This window comes from Megascapheus bottae, chromosome 10 (assembly GCF_031878675.1).
Source record: "Megascapheus bottae isolate mThoBot1 chromosome 10, mThoBot2.hap1, whole genome shotgun sequence".
Taxonomy (NCBI): domain Eukaryota; kingdom Metazoa; phylum Chordata; class Mammalia; order Rodentia; family Geomyidae; genus Megascapheus; species Megascapheus bottae.
In genome coordinates this window covers 65,402,891-65,423,903 of record NC_143518.1, presented here as the reverse complement: position 1 = coordinate 65,423,903, position 21,013 = coordinate 65,402,891, and the positions used below count along the sequence as shown (strand labels likewise).

Here is a 21,013-nt window from a genome sequence, read left to right as displayed (position 1 = left end):
TCCAGCTGTAAGCTATTCGTACCCTGTCACAACTTCACGGGGGACTGGGAGAATCTGCTAGGTGTGACTTTAACCAAAGTTCAAGTTTTTCATGAATAAATACTCCTGTTATGTTTGCCCTGAAATAATTAGTTTTGGTACATTTTTCTACTATTTTTGGCCAATCTTGGGGCTTGAACTCAGGGCCTGGGCACTGTCCTTGGGCCTTCTCAAGGCTAGAGCTCTACCATGTGAGCCATAGCACCACTTCTGACTTTTTCTATGTATGTGGTACCAAGGAATCGAACCTGGGCCTTCATGCATGCTAGGCAAGCACTCTACTACTAGGCTAAACTCCCAGTCCCAATTTTTTTCTACTTCCATGATTGGTTTTAGGGACAGATCTGGCAACTCTTCACTTGCATTCATGAAATTTGCTATTTGAAGCATCTAGTATGTTCCTGTTCTTAGGAAATATGCTAGTGTAACTTAAGTATGAAATAAAACTCTGATTTTGGGTTAGTCCTGGATGCTATATTGTGTTCAGAAACGTGATTTCCTTATCTTACAATAGAAAAGCATTGAAGGCCAGGACCACTGCATGACTAGCAATCAACAGCAAGGTGATAAGGTGATCAGTACTTGTAAATCAAAAATGACTTTAATAACCGTATTTGAAAGGAACAGAGGGACAAACCTCATCACAATGTCATACTTACAGAATTTTTTAAACAGTCATCATCCACATCAAAATTAGATGTATCAGTTGGGCTACTAACTTCTGGAATATATGGTGCTTCACAATTTCGAATATTATCCCAATCAATTCCACTGAAAAATGGGTGTTTCTTAAAGTCTTCTATTCCATTTTGACCAAGTCGATGTTCTCTGCTACAAATGAGTCTTCGAATAAGATCCTTTGCATTTTCAGACACATCAGTCACTTGAGCTGGAAACTGGAACCTCTCCTATAAAAGAATAAACATAAATCAGCCTTTAATCTATAAAGTAGGGCAGCTGATTTATTTATTTTCTTAAAATATTTCTTTTTAGTCAAGATGTGGTGTCACAACACACCCCTACAGTCCCAGGTACTCAAGAGGCAAGGGTAGGAAGACTACATATAAGGCTGGCTCAGGAAAGACTCTCTGAGAAATGAACTAAATGCAATAGTTCAAGTGGGAGAGTGCTTGTCTAGCAACCATGAGAGCATTTAATCCTCAATAATAGCACCGAGTTCAATCCTCAATACTGGTCTTACCCCATCCCCTGCCAAAAAAAATTAGTAATATGTTTCTGCTACGTAGTGCTGACACTAAAGTACACACAAGGTATGAGAAAATATCGTTTGCTTAAAGGAACTTCAGCCAGGAGCAGTGGCACATGCCTGTAATCCTAGCTACTCAGCAGGCTGAGATCTGAGGATAAAAGTTCAAAGCCACAAAAGGACCAGAGAATCTTACCTCCAATTAACCTTTAGAAAATGGGAAGTGGGGCTTGGCTCAAGGGTAAGGCAGTAGCCTTAAACTGAAGAGCTCAAGGATAGCATCCAGGCCGAGTTCAAGCCCCATGACCCTCCTCCCCACACACATACACAACACACAAAAAAAAAGAACTTCAAATTCCATTGGTGACTTGAAGATATACTATAAAAAGATATAAATATGGTAACAACTAAAACTTCCATTAGAACAGAGAGGAACTGACAGAAGTAGCAGAAATTTGATTTGGTATTTCAATAGAATGTAGGTAAGCAAAATGTTCGTATACAGTACAGTAAAAACTTTAACGATTCACTGATACAAAAACACATGAATGAATTTCACACAAATCTGACACTATTCAAAATGATTTACTCTGCAAATTCATTCAACCATCATAGTTATCTTATGTGGGTGGAATTATGGCAAACTCATAGACAAAACAACAACTGGTCTCTCTGTTACACCATCCACAGATGATAAAAAGGGAGGCCAAGTGTTGGCTATCCTGCCAGAGTGAATGCTATTGATGTTTTCACTCAAAACCATGGACCTAGGTTGGGTTTTTTTGAAGTGGTCCATGTGTTGCTTACAACTGGCAACTGTTGGCCCGTTTTCATCTCTTCTCCAATACGGAGAGCATTTCTTGGCAGCCGGGCAGAAGAGCTCACACACTGTAAAACTGGTTTGTAATGAGAGCTGCAAACACCAAGCCCAAGGTTTGAAATCACCTAGTACGTGATGGACACCTCTGCTTGTGAGGATCCTTTGGTAGGGCCCACAAATGAGGGTACATTAGTATTAAAATGGCCTGGGACAGAAAAAAGGTTCCCTATTCCTTGGTCTATATGCAAGCAACTAATCGCCTGCATCACTAGAACAGTCTGGGAACAAGTTCTTGTTCTGGCGATGTCTAGAGTCCCACAGAGCTCCTGTAACTGCTGCCCAGCACACCTAACTGAGCAAGCAGCCTTTCTTGTTTTTATTAGTACAATCTACTGTGCTCTTTACTTAGCAACTTATGGACTTGAGGCTTGACAATGTATACCTGCTGAAGATCTGGGCTGTTTCCAGTGTTTTGTGATGATTAATACCGGAACAGCTAACTAGTGCACAGTTTGGTACTCTTGAATGCTTCTGTCAGGGACATTCTCACATCTGAACTTACTCAAGCAAAAGCTTTAAACCTCTTCCTAGAGCTCAAGGTACATACTCCTAAAAACTTCTTATATTCCCAACAACAGCATAGTAGTACCCATTACATATAATTTACAGTATGGAGCATAGGTTTTTCCTTTTAGTTTTGCCAAGTTGACAAGAAAACAGTATCTCCATATCATTTATATTTGTTACTACTAAGGTTAAAAGGATTTTTACATGAATTCTAATCATCCACATGTATTATAAAAAGACGTGATGTGAATGTCTTTTTATACCATTCCATTCAATTTTCCAGTATTCCATGCAATTTTTAACCAGTATTTATAAACATAATACATGAAAAAGTACTGATAATTCCAGGAATAGTAATTTATGGATTGTGATTATTCATGCATGCCCCCTACTAGCAAGGAAATGTGAGCCATCGTTGTGGCAAAGTATTTCCTCTTGCAAACTTATTGGTACTAAACATTAGTATTTTCCATAATAATTAGAAAAAAAAGCTTTAAAAAATACTAACTTTGTGGTTCATGATTTTTCCGTAAGTCTCTACAAGAGATTCTGCATAGAAGGGTGTTTCTCCATAGAGCATCTCATACATACAAACCCCCAGGGACCACCAGTCACATTCAGGTCCATATCTGCCTTTGCCATCTTCCATGGCTTGAAGAATTTCTGGAGAAATATAATCTGGGGTGCCAACTGCAACCGAGGACTGGACCTAAAGAAGGGTATTTTTTTTATTAGTACACTGTAGAATATTAAAGACAAAATATTTTATATTAAAAGGAGTTATACTGCCTCCCTTGAGTTATACAACAGACAATATAGCTCATAACCATATTTTTGTTTCCTGGCATACAGGTATGATTTACCATAATCTCCAAACTAGTAGGTTTTATAATACCATGAAACTTTCAACGTAATAACTATTATTCAACTAGCTACTGTTAGATATACTTACAGTAAGGCTTAGTTCATAAACTCAAAGCCATTCCTTTTGCTTGTAGGAGCAATCTTGGAATTGATGAGGCATGAGACCCCAGGTTTGCTCCTTCCTTAGCTGTTAATCACTGCTGTGCTTTAGGCACTTCCAACGTGTTAGAGGGATAAAGAATAAGTCTCATATTAAAAAAGAAAATGAAACTCTGTTCTCTTGTTTTCTTTCCTAATTATGTAATTACTGGGGGAATAATTACGATAATATTTCCCACTTTCCTTAAAATTTTTAATTATTTTAAGTTATGGCAACATATAAATACCCAAACTTGCCATCTCCATCAGTTTAGGCTAACAGTTCAGTGGTCACAGTGTGTCCCCAGTGTTGAGAAGCTGATTACCATCACCCATCTCCATAAGCTTTTCTTTCACCATTAGATAAATATTCTGCCCATCTCCCCTCCCCTCAGTGCTTGGGCATTATTGAACCGTACCTCTTCAACTCTAACAACTCCAGTACTGCCCATGTATGGAATTCTACAATCTCTTTCTTTCTGGGAAGGTTCTTTCACTTCCCATACTGTCCTCTAGGATCCTCTCCACTGCGGACACACATCCACTTTCTTCTCCATTCAGTGTGGACTTGCACCAATACTCCACATTCCACCAGTCCATTCCATTGATGGACACTGGGATCGCTTCCCTATTGTGGCTGCCCTAACCCAGGCTGCTGACAGCAAGAGTACAAAAGCATACAAGAGTACACTTTCAAGTCTTTGGGGTATGCAAACAGAAGTAGAAATGGCTAGGTTACATGGTAACTATATTTTTTAATTTCCTGAAAATCTACTTTCCATTTTGGCTATATTACTCTACATTCCCACAAACTGTTCCCAGGGACTCCAGTTTATTCACACTCCTGCCATTACTTGCTGTGTTGGGGCTTCTTCCACAGCAGCCATCCTGCTAGGTATGAAGTATGAACCTCCTGTGGTTCATGTGCCTTTCTCCAATGGTTAGTACACCTTTTCATGTACTTAATAGCCATTAGTCCTATAGTCAGTCTTCTGTTATCCAGGGGGCTTGTTTTCCCTAGGGAATTGGGGCCCATCCTTTCACAGTATAGGAGTCAGCATGTTAGAAGGCATGTGAAGGCAAATGTTTTTCTCCTAGTCCACATGCTGCCTTTTCTGCATAAAATGTGTCACTCGATGTATCTATTTTTAAAAATGTTTTCTCCCTATGGTTTTACACTATTCCCAAGAAACCAGCGTCAAATTCAGTATCACAAAGTTTTCCCCTATGATTTCTTCTTATTTGATGTTTTGTTTGGTCTGCCAAGGAGATCAGCCCCTCCCCCTTCCCCTTCACCTGCCTGAACTCAATCAGCACCTGGCTATCAATCATCTGAAGGGAGTCAACAAAGGACTCCGGGCTCAGAGGTCACCTCCCACCTTTTCCAATATATTCTGAATGGACAGGAGTCCCATTTTCTTGTTCTCTTTTTCCTTCCCCTCTGTCTCCACATGACTCCATCTTGTGGGGAAGCAGTTTGCTTTCACCCTGAATAAACTCTTTTCTGCCTAAACTGTGTGGCAGGTTTCCTTTCCAGCAAACCTTACAGTTTATACTTACATCTTTGAGTTAATTTTTGTATGTGGTATAAAGTTAGTTTTATTCTGATTAGAAATGAAGTAGAAAAGCTAGTGTCTCCACATTTAAATAAACTATAAATGTTTTCTAAAAATTAAAAATAGATGTCAAAGTATTTAAAACAGATGTGTAACTACTGAAGAAGAAATAAAACTAAACTTTACCAGGAAAAAAGGCACAAAAGAAAGCATAAAAGGATGCATATTTAAAAAAGGAAAATAGAAATATAAATAGATAATCACAAAATCCATAAATGGATTAAGTTCACTTATAAAGGACAAGAGTTACAATTGGGTATGGAAGTATGCACCAATTGTTAGCATTCCCTGCACCTAAAGGTCCTCAGCCCCTCCCCTCCCTCCAGAGAGCAGCTCCTATCTGCCCCCAGCTGCATCAGCAGAAAGCACTCCACCCCACCTGAACGCCACCCTGCCCTTCACAGAGAACTCTCCCCAGGCTCCCACTGGTTTCTCCAGGGTAGGTGGGCACTCCCATTCTCCACCCAGCCCTGATGGCACATGCAGAGTACCCCCACCTCTAGCCCTGGTGTTACAAGGATGAACCTGGATAGGGGCAGGCACCAGACTGCTCCACTCCCATGGGGCAGGAGGCCACTGCGACAAACTTCCTTCTCCTGTGCTGCATGGTCTTCTGGCATGGCTGCTTACACCAATAATATGAACACTAATGACACTGAGGAAGGAGTCTCAAAAGCTTGGACTACAAAGTAAGACATGGTTTCAAAAACCCTAAAGACACAGCTACTCAGGATTACAGGAGGCTAAGATCCAAGTCCATAAGGCTCTATCACTAAAGTATTTAGCAAAAAGCAGGACTAGGATGGAGTTTGGCCTAGTGGTAGAGTGCTTGCTTAGCATGCACCAAGACCTGGGGGTTCAATTCCTCAATACCACATTCACAGAAAAAGTTGGAAGTGGTGCTGTGGCTCAAGTCAGAGAAAGCTGAATCCTTGAGTAAAGCCCAAGGACAGTGCTCAGACCATGAGTTCAAGCCCCATGACTGGCAAAAAAAAAAAAAAAAAAAAAAGCAGGACTGAGGTTGGGGTATGGCTTAAATGGTAAGAGTGTCAGCAGATTAAGCATATGGTCCTAAATTCAAAACCCCAGTGCCAGAAAAAAAGGGGGCAGGAAGATGAGGTGATAGTAAAGAGAAAGAAGGTATCAGGTGTATAGGAAACAAGAGAAATAAGGTAACTATAGAAATACCAGCTCAAAGAGATTCCAAGGTGAAAACCCACCTTAATAAAGCCAGTGCTTGGGATACATAAGAAATGTGCACCAAAAGCACTGGAGAGTCTCACAGTGAGTCCCACGACCACATGGCAGGCAGCCCCAAATGGGGGCTCTGCAGCAGACACAGAACAAACACAGCTGATCTGAACATCTTGATACCACAGGTCTGAACATGCATGGAGGGCATTCTTACCACCCTGGCTTACTAGAAATTAATGTTATCATATTTACTTGAAAATATCTTGAATCCATTTTTGCTTAAGAAGGGTAGCTTTGCTTGATATACAATTCTCAGTTCACTTTTTTTCTTCCCTCCCCTTAAAAATGTCATTCTACAATCTCTCATGAGAAGTCAGTGGTTATCCTTATCATCTCTGGTCTGTATATAGTCTTTCCGCTATCTGAACCATTGAGGCTACTAATAATTAATTGCCTTTTCCTTGGACTCTGTATATCATTACCCCATCTGCAATTGTTTGATTTAGTAACTTTTAGGTATGGTCCAGAGTAATATAAGATTATCCATGGGTTTTGGAATTTATTATGCCAAACTGTTCCCTCCCCCCAATTTTTTTCTACCAATTGAATTAACATATATTTGGGGCTCTACTATAGTGCCAGAAAAACCAAGTTCAAAGAGCAAAAAACAAAAGAAAGCTGAGCAGAATGGACTACTACAATAATCTCAGCATTTGGAAGGGGGAGTTAGATCAAAAGTTTAAGTCCACCCTTTGGATTGGGCATATAGTACTAGTCCCACCCCACCCCCCAAAAAAGTGAGTAAATATGTGCGTATGTGCGTGTGTGCGTGTGTGCGTGTGTGTGTGTGTGTGTGTGTGTGGTGTAAACTTTAAAGTAAATGAAAGAAAGCAACCAAGGGGTTTAGAGTTAGCAGAGGGTAAATAATTGGAATCATAAAACTGATACAACTTAAGCCTTAGTGTTGAACTCTATTCTTCAGGATAATTATGTAATTACTATAAAAAATACAAGAGGATGGAGCTGCATTTTCTTTTGAATATAACATTTTCTCTATCCCTCTAAAAACTTAGAAATGCCTCAAGCCCAACAATAAAGTTACCAGCTACCAAAGAAGCAAACAAGTATCTCACAAAACATCAATTCCAAGAACGCTTCTACAAGCAGAAGGAATGTATGTGACTTTATAGAAAGACCTGCTGTAAGTATGCCCCATTTCTTTGTGGAAGGAGCTGAAATGCAGGCAGGAAAAAAGGTGGATGACTGAATAAATACAGAGTTTCTGAAACACAGAAAGAAGGCAATGACAAGGGACATGTCTGTAGGTAAAATAATTTGAGATTTATTTTTATTTACCGTTCCATCTTCCATCAGCTTCAGACAAGACCCAAAATCTGCTAAACGAATATGTCCATTCATATCCATCAATATGTTGTCAGGTTTAATGTCTCTGAAAAAATACATATTCAATTTTTAGTTGAGAAAATAATTTTTGGAAAAATAACCGTGGTAAAAGATAATCTTACTCAAACTTTTTTGGGGGGAGGTGGGGGGAAGAGGGGTCAGGTCCTGAGGCTTGAACTCAGGGCCTGGGCGCTGCCCCTGAGTCTCTTTGTGCTCAAGGCTAGCAATCCATCCCTTGAGCCACAGTGCCATTTCTGACTTTCTTTAAGTACTTTATTGGAGATGGGAGTCTCACAGACTTTTCTGCCTGGGCTGGCTTTGAACCATGATCCTCAGAACTAAGCCTCCTAAGTAGCTAGGATTACAGGCATGAGCCACCAGTGCCCAAATCAAACTTTTTTTTTTTTAAGGCAATACTATGAAAAATATCTGTGTAATTACTTTGAAGGTTGAAATTCTACCTCTGCTTAATATTAAAATCTTCGGAAACACCTATGATTTCTGTACTATCCTAGAGATAACAAACAATGTGGCAATTCTCTCTTATTCTTGCTGGGGGGCATGAGCATAAGACACAACACAGTCAAAGTCACCACTGAAAATTTTATATGATTTATCATTGCTGCGATTTATCTTATGTTTCATTTTTTTAATATCCAGGATGTACCATCTTAAAAGTATGACACTGGAGTCAAGGAGGGAGTTTTTAATAAAGATTGCATTTCTTTAAATGCTTTTAGTTTACTCAGATACAAATATTTCTTTTTATGCTGTATGCATTGCAGTGACTTATATTTTTCTGATAAAATACCCACATATCCATATCTTCAAATTTAGAACACAGTTCTTCACAGTATTAGGAATTTTAAAATCTATCACATTATATAATTTTTCATATAATATATAATTATCAGTTTTATTTGTGGTCCCATTCCTCAGAATCTTTATAACTTTTCTCTTTTGTTACTGACAGAAACAAAAAAACACCAGTGTTTACTTAGCACTCTGTTTCCTATGTGATATTCTAGTATTACTTCATATTGATGACTGTATAAGATGGGTATAGCTACTCCATAGAACCACAAGCATTCAGGATTAAGGCCAGTCAGAAAAGCAGAATAATCAGAACTCAGAACACCAGCCTGGCTTCCAAGTCTATATACCTTACTCTACTTAATCCTTTGTGTGTGTATGGGGGGGGGGGGTTCATGGGGCTTGAACTTGGCCTGGGCACTGTTCCTGAGCTCTTCAGCTCAAGGCTACCACCCTACCCCTGGGCCTAGGTGCTGTCCCTGAGCTCAACGCTACCACCCCACTCTTGAGCCAAGCCCCACTTCCTGTTTTCTAGGGGTTAGTTGGAGATAAAGAGTTTCAGGTCCTTTTGTGCCTGGGCTGGCTTTGAACTTTGATCCTCAGATCTCAGCCTCCTGAGTAGTTAGGATCACAGGCGTGAGCCACCGCACCTGGCTCTACTCAACCTTCTTAACTAGATATTTATGTCTTAGTAACTATCTAAAAATAGCAATTTTCAGTTTACTGATGATCCTCTTCTTCTGTAGTTCAACTGTTTCTAATCCTTTTTTAAAAAATCTATAATTCAAGTTAACTTTGCTGTTCTTTCCTGGTTTGCTGAGTTGAAGATTCGGTCCATTTTCCCTGTCTTTCCTTTTTTCAACACTTTAGGATTGAGGATTTTAGCCAGGCGCCAGTGGCTCATGCCTGTAATTCTAGAGGATCATGGTTCAAAACTAGCCCAGGCAGGAAATTCAATTAGCCACCAGAAAACAGCAAGTGGCACTGGGGCTCAAAGTGGTAAAGCACTAGTCTTGAGTGAAAGAGGTCAGGGATAGAGCCCAGGCTCTAAGTTTCAAGCCCCATGATCAAGCAAAAATAATTGGGGATTTTCTTTCACTGCAATCTCTATTGTGTTCTTATCTCCATCCCAGGGAATATAAAAAAATGCACTTTAGTTTTAGTTCTGATTTAACACTTTAATTATTGTATTAGCATTTTATTGTTCATAATAAAAACAATTTAAAAAGCATACACTGGAAAAATTCAATCTTATGCATGTCTCCCATCCATCCATCCTACTTTGCTAAAAATAATTACTGTAATTAGATCTTGTTTCCTTTATGTAAAGACAGACTCATATTTTTACATAAGTAGAACATGATGCATAGTAACCTACAAAGTTCTTCACTTACAACCAATCTCTGACCCATATTAGAGCAAAAGAGCCTCTGCTTTGGTGGAGTTAAGCTAGTAACCAGTCTGCTGTGTTCTCCTCTTTTCCTATAAGTCTACTGTGGAACAATTTGGTACATGTCATTTCACAATGTAAGGGAAATACAAAAAATAGTTTTAAAAAAAGAGATGCATTTGATATGTAATACAGAGCCAACAGCCCTACACCCAACAGGAATCAAGTCACCTTCCCACAAGCACCTGTGACTTCACATCCTGGCCATACTCCCACAGGCACACCTGTGAACTTACCTCAGAGTATTTTGCCTAGTATTTGGATTTTTTGTTCATTTTCAGGTGAAAATTGGTAGTAAATCTATTTGAGTTGCCTACATTAGCAGTAAAATCGTATTTCCACAGATAGATGAGTCATTTGCTATTTTTCTCTTGAATTACGTTTTTTTGTAAGAATTTATTTTTTCCAGTCCTAGGCTTGGACTCAGGGCCTGAGCACTGTCCTTGGGTTCTTCTTCTCAAGTTTAGAGCTCTACCCCTTGAGCCTCACCACCATTTCTGGCTTTTTTCTATGTATGTGGTACCGAGGAATCGAACCCGGGTCTTCGTGCATGCTAGGCATGCACTCTACCACTAGGCTAAACTCCCGGCCCCTTTGTAAGAATTCTTTGTGTCAAGATTTTTTTTGCCCATTATATGGGTTGCAAAATTTTTTCCCAGTGAATGTCTGTCTTGACTTTGTTGATGGATTCCCAAGCACCTATCAATGTTTGCTTTCATAGTTTTCTGGACTGTAAGTCACAATTACAGATACCTTAACCACATGGCAAGTCCTATGGCTTGTTCCATGAAAATTCTCAAAGCATCTCAAAATGAACTTAAGAAAGCCTCTGCTCAGTTACTTGGGCATCAGAGATTGAGGGTTAAGCCCAGACAGGACAAAAAACAAGTGTGTGAAACTCATCTAAACTACCAGCTGGGGACAGACTAAGAGTGTGGCCTAGTGATGGAGTGCTTGCCTAGCATGCATGAAGATCCAGGTTTAAAAAAAAAAAAAAAAAGCCAAAATAGTGCTGTGGCTCAAGTGGTAGGGTTCTAGTCTTGAGAAAAACCCAAGGACAGTGCTCAGGCCCCGAGTTCAAGCCCAGGACTGGCAAAAAATAATAATAATAAAAAGAAATAAACTAACAACTGGATGTGGGGATGTACCTTTGTCAGCCTGGGCGTTGAGAAAGTAGATTGGTGGGATGCAGTGTGCCTGTCAGGCATCTCAGCTACATAGGGAAGCACCAGGAAGAGAACTGTGGCTCAGGCCAGCCCAGGCATAAAGTTGTTACTTACCATTCCCAAGAATGTTTAGTTAGCTACCATCGTAGTACCAGTATCTCACTCAAACTTGGTAGTAGGAGGGGCAATGCATGAACAGAACAGCAGAAAGGGCTCTCAAGTGTAATATGAGAACAAAGATGACCCTTGACTGATACTATTGACAACCCACCAAGGTCTGTTAACTAGAAGAATCAAGATAAAAGAGATGTATAGAGATAAGCATTCTACTTATTCCACTCCAATACTTTGATTACTAAGCCAAGGTTTTGACATCTTAATATAGTACACAGGAAGACAGATAAGGGGCACCTTAATTTTTTTGTTGTTGTTGTTGGTTGTGGGGCTTGAACTCTGGGCCTGGTTGCTGTCCCTGAGCTCTTTAGCTCAAGGTGAGCACTCTACCACTTAGAGCCACAGCGCCACTTCCAGTTTTGTGGTGGCTCACTGGAGATGAGTCTATGCACACTGTGATCGGTGATCTTCAGATCTCAGCCTACCCAGTAGCTAGGATTACAGGCATGAGCCACCAACGCCTGGCTAGGCCTCTTTTTTTTTTTTTTTTTACATGCAGTATTTGACAAAACCTACTTATATGATCAAGTCATGAAGTCACATCTATCATTCTTTTATTACTCCAAGAAAATGTATGTCCTTGTTCCTACTCAAAATGATCAGATTTTAAAAGGAGCACTAAAAAGAAGTCATCCAAACCTCTTTTGGCCTTCATTTTTCAAGTTATTATACAGCCTGAATCTGTGTACTCACTCTCTTAACTATATTATTCTCCCCACTCCTCCCCATGGGGGCTCAGATACTTTCTATATTCTCTGGCTTCTTTTCCCAAAAGTGTAACTGCCACTTCTCAATGCTGTTCTTGCTCTCTTGTTCCTTCGTGGTCCCCTACGTTATATCCCCATATTTCAGGTCAGTTGGTTGTCCAATGATCTCACATCTCTGGTGGGCTGCATTTACTTCTTTTAGTGATTGTTCCAGGAATTACAATCTCCCAGAAGCAATGTAACACTACGCATTACTCAGACTCTTGGACTAAAGACTATATAACTGGGGCTACAAATACACACTCGTGTGCAGTTACATCCTCATGTTTCATAGTCCACTATGAAAACTTCAGAGAATTATTTCTGGCTGTCACTGAAAATGATTGTCAGTTGTTACTCTATCTCTCCCTTCATCGTCATGCTACAGCAGTTAGAAAGATGTTAGCTCCACATTCACAGTAAGTCTTACAAGGAAATATCATTTTTGCTTTATGCATTCATATTTTATGAAAAAATAAAACAATTTTCTAGTCATATGTTAATCTAAGTATTTAAACTTTTTCTGAGATTTGAATTCTTTCAGTAGATTCGAAGTTTCCATCTAGTACCAATTACACCCCTTTCTATACCCCTTAAGCATCTCTTGTATAGACAACATTCTTTTATTTTACCTAAAAATATCCTTACTTCGCTTTCATATTTGAAGGATGTTGGATATAGAACGTCTGGTTGACATTTGGGGGTGGGAGAGAACGGGGACTGAGACCCGATCACACTATGTAGCCCAAACTAGACCTGAACTTGCTGTGTAAATCGGGCCAACCTCACACAATCATCACACTCAGCTAGTTCTCTCATTTTCTGGTGAGAATTCAACTCAGTATATAGTCCCCTTATGTAACATTTCTTTTCATGTATACCAAAGAACAAGAAATCAAATGGTTATTGTTTTTGTTCACTGACAGGAAATAATTCATTTCCTTGAATTATACATGTCTAGTTTCCTGGGTTTTTTGTTTGGCTTAAATTTTATTGTGAGGGTAATAATGTACAGAGTGGTTAAAGTACGTGTGTCAGGCAATGAGCACATTTCTCTCTGGGCGGTGTCACCTCCCCCTCATTTTCCCATCCTGACCTCTCTCCTTGCCCTCCATGTCGTAAAGCTCATTTCCAACACAATGTCCAGTGTCACTGCAGGATGGGTTCACAATCTGCCCCACCATTTCTGTGATTCCTCTCCTCTTCCCCAAATCAGATGAAATGTACAAAACAAAGGGTACAGCAATCAAAAACAGTGATATGAGAGAATAACCAAAGGTGGGGGGGGGTAGGGAGAAATAACTTCAAACAGTACACTTTAAAAAAAAAGTTTTCATTTCTTGAAGTTCATTTCAATAAGCCTCTTTTTATATGGTCATATGCATATACCTACGGACCTACTGTGGTCCTCTCCTAAGAATGTCCTAGACATAGTCCAGTTATTAGAAATAAGCAAAACCATGCAGACTGTTTCTTTGGGTCTGGCTTCCTTCACTCAATATATTTTTTCCATGTCTTTTCATTTTCTTATGAATGGGCAATGGCATTCTTTCTGATGGAAGCATAGAATTCCACTGTTTGTGTGTGTGTACTACATTTTCTTGATCCATTTGTCCACTGAGGTGGAGGTTGATTTCCTATCTTAGCAACAATGCCACAATGAACATGGTTGTGCTGGTGGCTTTAGTGCAGGCTGGTGTGTGGTCATTTAGGTAAATGCCCAGGCGTGGGAATGCTGAGTCATAGAGAAGCTCTGTGTGTAGCCTTTTGAGGCATCTCCATACAGCTTTCCAGAGTGGTTAAATAAGTTTGCATTCCTACCAACAGCTTAGTAGCATTCCCTTTGGCCATATCCCTGCCAGCATCTTGTTTTCTTGGTAACAGCCATTCTAACTGGGATGAGGTGGAATCTCAATGTTGTTTTGATTTGCACGTCTTTATGGGCACAGATATTCTGCACTGATGAAACTTTTTTCATACTTATCTTCCCAGATGTTACTGAACATCTCAAATACAGACATTTATATCTGTCATTCAATCCAGGAGATTTAAGGCCATTACTTCTTTTAAGGCCATATGGGGCTAATAGATTTTCCTTCTGGATCTCAAAGAACATGTACTCAAAACCTGAATTCCCTAACAGATCCCGAAAGTGCCAACATTTAGTCTTCTCTGTTTTCACCTTCAATAATTCTTACTTAAGTAGATCCAACCGTTTACTATTATCTTGACTAATCTGTTACATTCTTTCAAAGAAAATTTTGTTTTTACCTAATGTTTTTAATTTCTAGAATTAAGAAGTATTTTTTTTGCCAGTCGTGGGCTTGAGCTCAGGGCCTGAGCACTGTCCTTGAATTTTCTCAAGGTTAGAGCTCTACCACTTGACCCTTAGCGCCATTTCTGGCTTTTTTCTATGTATGTGGTACCAAGGAATCGAACCTGGATCTTCGTGCATGCTAGGCAAGCACTCTACCACTAGGCCAAACTCCCGGCCCAAAAGAAGTATTTTTCTTTTGCAGTGCTGGAGATCAAGCCTAAGCCCATGGACATGATAGGCAAACTACCAAAATGAGCTGCATCTCTAGCCCTCCTGTTGTTTTAACTATTTTTCTTTTTGCTTAGATTTCAATCTTTTTATTAGTTGTGCACAGATCTTTAACTTCATCAAGTTGTTTCAACTGTCATCTAAATACCTTCCCTATACATCTCTATGCCTGTGACATTTGGGGAATTTCCTGTTTCTTCACTTAGGCAGACTTTGGATTCTACCCTGAAAATAATGAACGTGTAATTTTAGTCTTTCATTTTTCTATAACTAGTGCTTTTTTTGCCTTAATATCTGGCTAATCAAACAAACTGCAAACACAAATTTCTGAAGTCCAACTGCTAGTCTCAAGTGCAGTATCTTTTGTTAGCCGAGCATCCTTCAATCTGTCAGCAACCAGGCTTTGGGTTCATTCTGTAGCAAACAGTTTCCAAAGACTCAAATTTCTGAATGATCAGGTCATGAAGACTATAGCTTTTCTACCTGTGCCTAGGCCAAACTGCATGCCATGAAGGCCTTCACCCAACCCTAAGCTGAGAGTTGTAAAGGATTGGAGGATGCATGGTTCGAGTAGAATGCTTGTCTAGCAGGTATGAGATCCTGAGTTCAAAACATAGTACTGAAAAAAAGTTTGCCTGACAACAAAAAAAAATGCTCACAGCACAATCCAGAATATAGAGAAATGATATAGATGTATTTCTGGATTTCTGGGAAAGAAAAGTGAGTCATAAATGGTAAAAATTTCAAGTACTCATATTTTCCTCTTAAGTTCTTTGAAATATGTAAAACAAAGGTGGTTGAAATACTCAGGGAATGAAAATACAGTGTGCATGACATAACTGTGACATCATGGACAAAGGGATTAACAAGTCCTCCTATATAAATCAAAGAAGGCAAGTGGCTTATATGGAGAAGAAAAGTTGTGTCATTAAACCTCATTGTGAATCAGCTTTATGACAACATGGTGCCTCAGAAATGAAACATGAGCAGACACACCACTTGTAGGTTAAAGGGCACGGCTTCCTTTCATCCTCCTAGAAAGCCCGCCAGAGGAGCCTAGGAGACCTGAGCCTGCAGGCTCAGGTGGGACCCCTTACATGGTCACTGGGAGAGTGAAGCGAGCAAATGGGAAAGAGCAGGCCATTAATGGCGATGCTCTCACAGTGGGGTGAGAATTTATGGAAATAGTTTTCAAACTGTTCTTACTAGTTAGTGGTCATACTATAACTATTATAACTTTGAAATTGTTGTTCATATTATATGTGAACTGGCCATGGCATATCTCAATTTTGTCATCTTGTATTCTTTTTTTTTTTTTTTCTTGTTTGTCAGTCTTGGGCTTGAGCTCAGGGCCTGAGCACTGTCCTTGGACTTTCTCAAGGCTAGAGCTCTACCACTTGAGCCTCAGCACCACTCCAGCCTTTTTTTTTTTTTTTTTTGGTATGTATGTGATACCGAGGAATCAAACCCAGGTCTTCGTGCATGCTAGGCAAGCACTCTACCACGAGGCCAAACTCCTGGCCCCTCATCTTGTATTCTTAAGAATCAGGATTCTTGGGTGAGGAGTTTGGCCTAGTGGTAGCATACACAAAGACCTGGGTTTAATTCCTTGGTACCACATACACAGAAAAGCTGGAAGTGGTGCTATGGCTCAGGTGTTAGAGCATTAGCCTTGACGAAAGCCCAAGGACAGTGGATAGGCCCTGAGTTCAAGCCCCAGGACTGACCAAAAAAAAAAAAAAACAGTCATGTGTATGCAAAGTATCAGAATGAGCTACTGAGGCACTTTATATTCAATATACCTCCCTCTCCTTTCCCCTTCCTTTCTTCCCTTCCCCCTTTTCTCTTCTCTTTCCCTCTCTCCCTCCCCCTCTTTCCTTCCTCTCATACTTTACTCTGTCTTTCTCCTCCTCCTCCTCAATCCTCCCCTTTTCTTCCCCCCTGCAGTGGAAAGAACTAACAACACTTGATAGATTGCTGTATCTAAATTGTTTCCTTCTGAGGAGAGAGTGAGAAACACAGTCTTCTTGGAGACTTGACTAATTCCAGACCTAGGTTGGAAGGGTACAAGATGAACCTAGTACATCTAGTCATGTCAAGTTTCCAGAAACTTTGAGGTCATGTCAGAAGGCTTCAGGAGCCATATTGGAAAGGCCACCACTGGCTAGAGATGAGAAACTTTCAGATTTAATGTCAATTTATATTGGTCTTTTAAAAACAGTCTTTATTTAGAAACAATTAGGTCTATATTACAGATTCCTCCAAGACTTTTAGTCTTGAAAGGGAGATAAATGTGAGCTTGAATAAGAGAGTTGGCAGAAATTTAACCTTTAGCCGCCATCTTTACCTCACTCTTCAAGTGCACTGGGCCCTGCTGAGCTGCCTTCTTGGAGGGTGGGAGGGTGTGAACTGCCTTCTCTGCAGAGGGTCCCTGTGAGGAGATCACCATACTACACTCCCTCGGAGCTTTACCAGAGGAATCAGCCGTGCATATCGGATGTGGAGACGCCTCCACTGCTTCCTCTTTGGTTCCAAGGACTGAGTCTCAGTAAACCTTGGTAAACTAAATTCCAACTCTAACTGAAGAAAAGACCGTCTGTGACATAATTTTACCAGTACAGATTTTCTTTCCTTTACTGCTAATGTAAGATTCCTTTGGGAAAATTGACCATTTAAATATGCAAGTTATTTGTTGCATTGACACTGCAATATGCAGCTATGCACTGTGGCTCACACCTGTAATCCTAACTACTCAAGTAGCCTGAGATCTGAGGATCATAGTTTGAAGCCAGCCTCGGCAGGAAAGGTCCAGACTCTTATTTTCAATTAACCATGAGAAAAACTTGGTAGTTCCCAATGGTTGTCCTGTGCGGTATTCTGACTGTGGTATCTGGTAGAGCCCAGTACTATAAGTAAATAAACTTTTGTTATGATGGCCACAAGAGCTGAGAACTACTGCTTTGGAGGTTAGCTAATGTTAAATCAATATTTAGGGATAATATTTTTAATATTATACCTTTGTTCCCTCTCTATATAGCTTCCTATTTTTAACTCTACCAAATAAGAATGTATATATCATTATAAAAGTTAATTTTGATTTGTTTTAAAATATTCTTTGATGATCAGAAGCAGTCAATACATTAATACATTATCAATCTGTTTTAAGCCAGATGTTATTTGCTTTTGCTTAAAGATAAGGAAAGCTACTGGTTTTACAAACTATAGATTGATGGTTTAATTCACATCCAAACTTGGGAGAGGCTTGAGTAATCATTTCCAGTGACAGTGTAGAGATGTTACCTTTTCTAAAATTTCTTAGTTTGTATGGATTGTCAGTATTGGAGCTGAGATCATTCCCTTTGTAAATAGTACTTGGCATCTGGTTGGCTGCCTGCCACTTTATTTGTAAGATGTCACTGACTCAGAGTGGATGTGAACACCAGATGTTGTTTTGCTTCTCAAATCCGAGAAAATGGAACTGGTTGTGCTTTTTTTCTGTATAGCACACTGTATTTTCCAGAAGTAGGCACTGAGTCAGAATGTGTATGGAGTATTGCCTAAGGGCTCACACCTTTAGAGGGATGTCCACAGGCCAAATCCTCAGTCTGTGCAGTGTGTGGTTCTGATTGTTAAAATGGTCTGGTCTTTGTATTCCCAGTCCTTTACTGCATATGGGCTTTTGTAAGAAAGGCAGGTATTTTGTGAAGAGACTTTCTCTTTTTTTTCTTGGTGCCAGTCCTGGGGCTTGAACTCAGGTCAGGGCCTTGGCACTGTCCCTGAGCAATTTTGCTCAAGGCTAGTGCTTTCCCACTTGAGCCATAGCTGCACTTCCCGCTTTCTAGTGATTAATTGGAGATGAGTTTCACAGACTTTCCTTTCCCAGCTGGCTTCAAGCTGCGATCCTCAGATTTCCTCCTTCTGAGTAGTAATTAGGATTACAGGTGTGAGCCACTGGTACCTAGCTATGAAGAGGCTTTCTGCATCACTTTGATGGAGCTGATGGGACTAGTCTGCTGAGACCTGAGCAAAGCCCTTCACTGAAAGAGAAGGCAGCACATGTCAGTACACTATACACTCCAAACATAAAAACAACAATAATCAGTTTTCCTCATGAAACTGCAATTTGAATAGGACTAAGCAGGGCCTATCTGTCTCCTTATCCTTGGGTCGAAAAGATGCACGGTGAAGGTAGTTCACTTGTACAACTAGCCAGTTTGTGCTGCCTGTCATTAGCCAGGGCTGTGGGTCTTTGTTCTGTTCTCTCCCCACAGTAACTAGGCTCCTAGAACAGGAAGGTTGTCTTAGGGGTTCTAGGTTCTCTCATCCATCCTACTTGAGCAAGTGACAGATTTACCCAAGTTCAAGCTGAAGTGCTCACTCCTCTTGATGGGGGTGGGGTGGGGGCATGTAGCATCAGTCTAGATGAGAGTGTAGTCCAAGAGATTTTATTTGAGGACCATTTGTCACGTCCTTGAACTTAAAAGTCAAAGGTGCTTTTTATTTAACTTTTCTCATCACTGTGACAGTGCCTGACAGAAATAACTTAGGAAAGAAGGACTCATTTGGGGTCATGGATTAGAGTCCAGTCTGTGGTAGATTGGACCCCATACTCAGGCAGAGCAACAGCATGGCAAGATAATTCCAGGAAAGGTTGTTTATGTCATGATGGACAGGACACAAGGAATGAGGATGGAATGGTGGGGGCAGGATACATACAACCATGAGAGGCACACCTTCTTCCAGCTAGGCCCTACCTCCCAATGCTTCTAGAACCTTCCTAAACAGTGCTACTAGCTGGGGTCTAAGCATTCAACATATGGTCTTGTGGGGAGCATTTCACATTCAATCTGTAGTGTGCCTTCATTAAAAATAGAATTGGAATAATGATTAATGATGGCTCAAATATATAGTATTCCACAAAACAAAACAACTAAATTCTGAGTGAAACACAAAGCATCCTAAGGCACTAGAGAATGAACAGGTGGTAGAGCTTGATAGTAGTAAATGCTTACAGAAAGTGAAGTTTATGATATGAAGTCAAATTTCTGAGGCACCATGTTGTCATAAAGCTGATTCACAATGAGGTTTAATGACACAACTTTTCTTCTCCATATAAGCCACTTGCCTTCTTTGATTTAAAGACAAAAGGTATAGGAGGACTTGTTAATCCCTTTGTCCATGATGTCACAGTTATGTCATACACACTGTATTTTCATTCCCTGAGTATTTCAACCACCTTTGTTTTACATATTTCAAAGAACTTAAGAGGAAAATATGAGTACTTGAAATTTTTACCATTTATGACTCACTTTTCTTTCCCAGAAATCCAGAAATACATCTATATCATTTCTCTATATTCTGGATTGTGCTGTGAGCATTTTTTTTTGTTGTCAGGCAAACTTTTTTTCAGTACTATGTTTTGAACTCAGGATCTCATACCTGCTAGACAAGCATTCTACTCGAACCATGCATCCTCCAATCCTTTTTGCTTTATTTTTCTAATACAGTACCAGACATTTTTCCCAGACTGGCCTTCAACAAAGATGATCCTATCTATGCCTCCTCTGTAGCTGGGAGTGCAGGCATGCCTTACTATACTTGGCCTATTCTTGAAGATAGGGTCTCACTAGGGTTTTTTTGCCTCCTATATTCAAGAATTACAGATGTGAGCTACAACATCTAATTATTGATCATTTCTTGTAAGAAAGGACAAGAGCAGTGAATAGTTTAGGAGTTAGCTAACTCTAGAAACTTCTTTTTCTCTCTACTTCATTAGAGAAAAAAACTCGTACTAGTTACAGAATTCTGAGTGGATGCTTCTGTGCTTTTCAGTAAGACTACAGCATTGTCCTTTGTGACTTGGTTTTTGAAACAAGGTTTCACGATGTTCTACAGTCTGGCCTGGAATTTTCCTCCAGGCTGGCCTCAAACACAACACCTTCCTGCCTCATTTTCCAAAAGCTGAGATTAGAAGAGTGTCACTACACCCAGCCTACTCCATTGTCTATTGGATCTTAAAATTGGGTACTCAGAACAATCAGCGATTTTTCCTTCAAAGACAAAATGTTGTTCTTGCTACTCCTGAAACTTCTTTACCAGGGAATCCCAAACTTCAGTTATGACATGCTAGGTGAGGCTTCCTAGACATTAGTCTTATGCTGCTGCAACTTCTATTTTATAAATTCATCTCCACATATACAAACTCTGGGGCTCTTAATAATCTCTATTCATCTTGTGATCAAGTTCACTGGTTTATACCTCTTTCTTCTG

General features: G+C 40.0%; 1 protein-coding gene across 12 annotated transcripts in view; it reads right to left on the bottom strand.

The window, feature by feature from the left end:
• The window catches only part of Cdc42bpa (CDC42 binding protein kinase alpha), a 199,608-nt gene that overhangs the window by 118,745 nt on the left and 59,850 nt on the right, over positions 1–21,013 (bottom strand). For all 12 annotated transcript variants that reach the window (XM_090341545.1, XM_090341546.1, XM_090341544.1 and 9 more), the window contains 3 exons: positions 7,802–7,895; positions 3,142–3,342; positions 699–947 (listed from right to left, as the gene is read on the bottom strand). In XM_090341545.1, the coding sequence (XP_090197671.1) occupies positions 699–947; positions 3,142–3,342; positions 7,802–7,895 (544 nt within the window). The remainder of the gene's footprint in view (positions 1–698; positions 948–3,141; positions 3,343–7,801; positions 7,896–21,013) is intronic.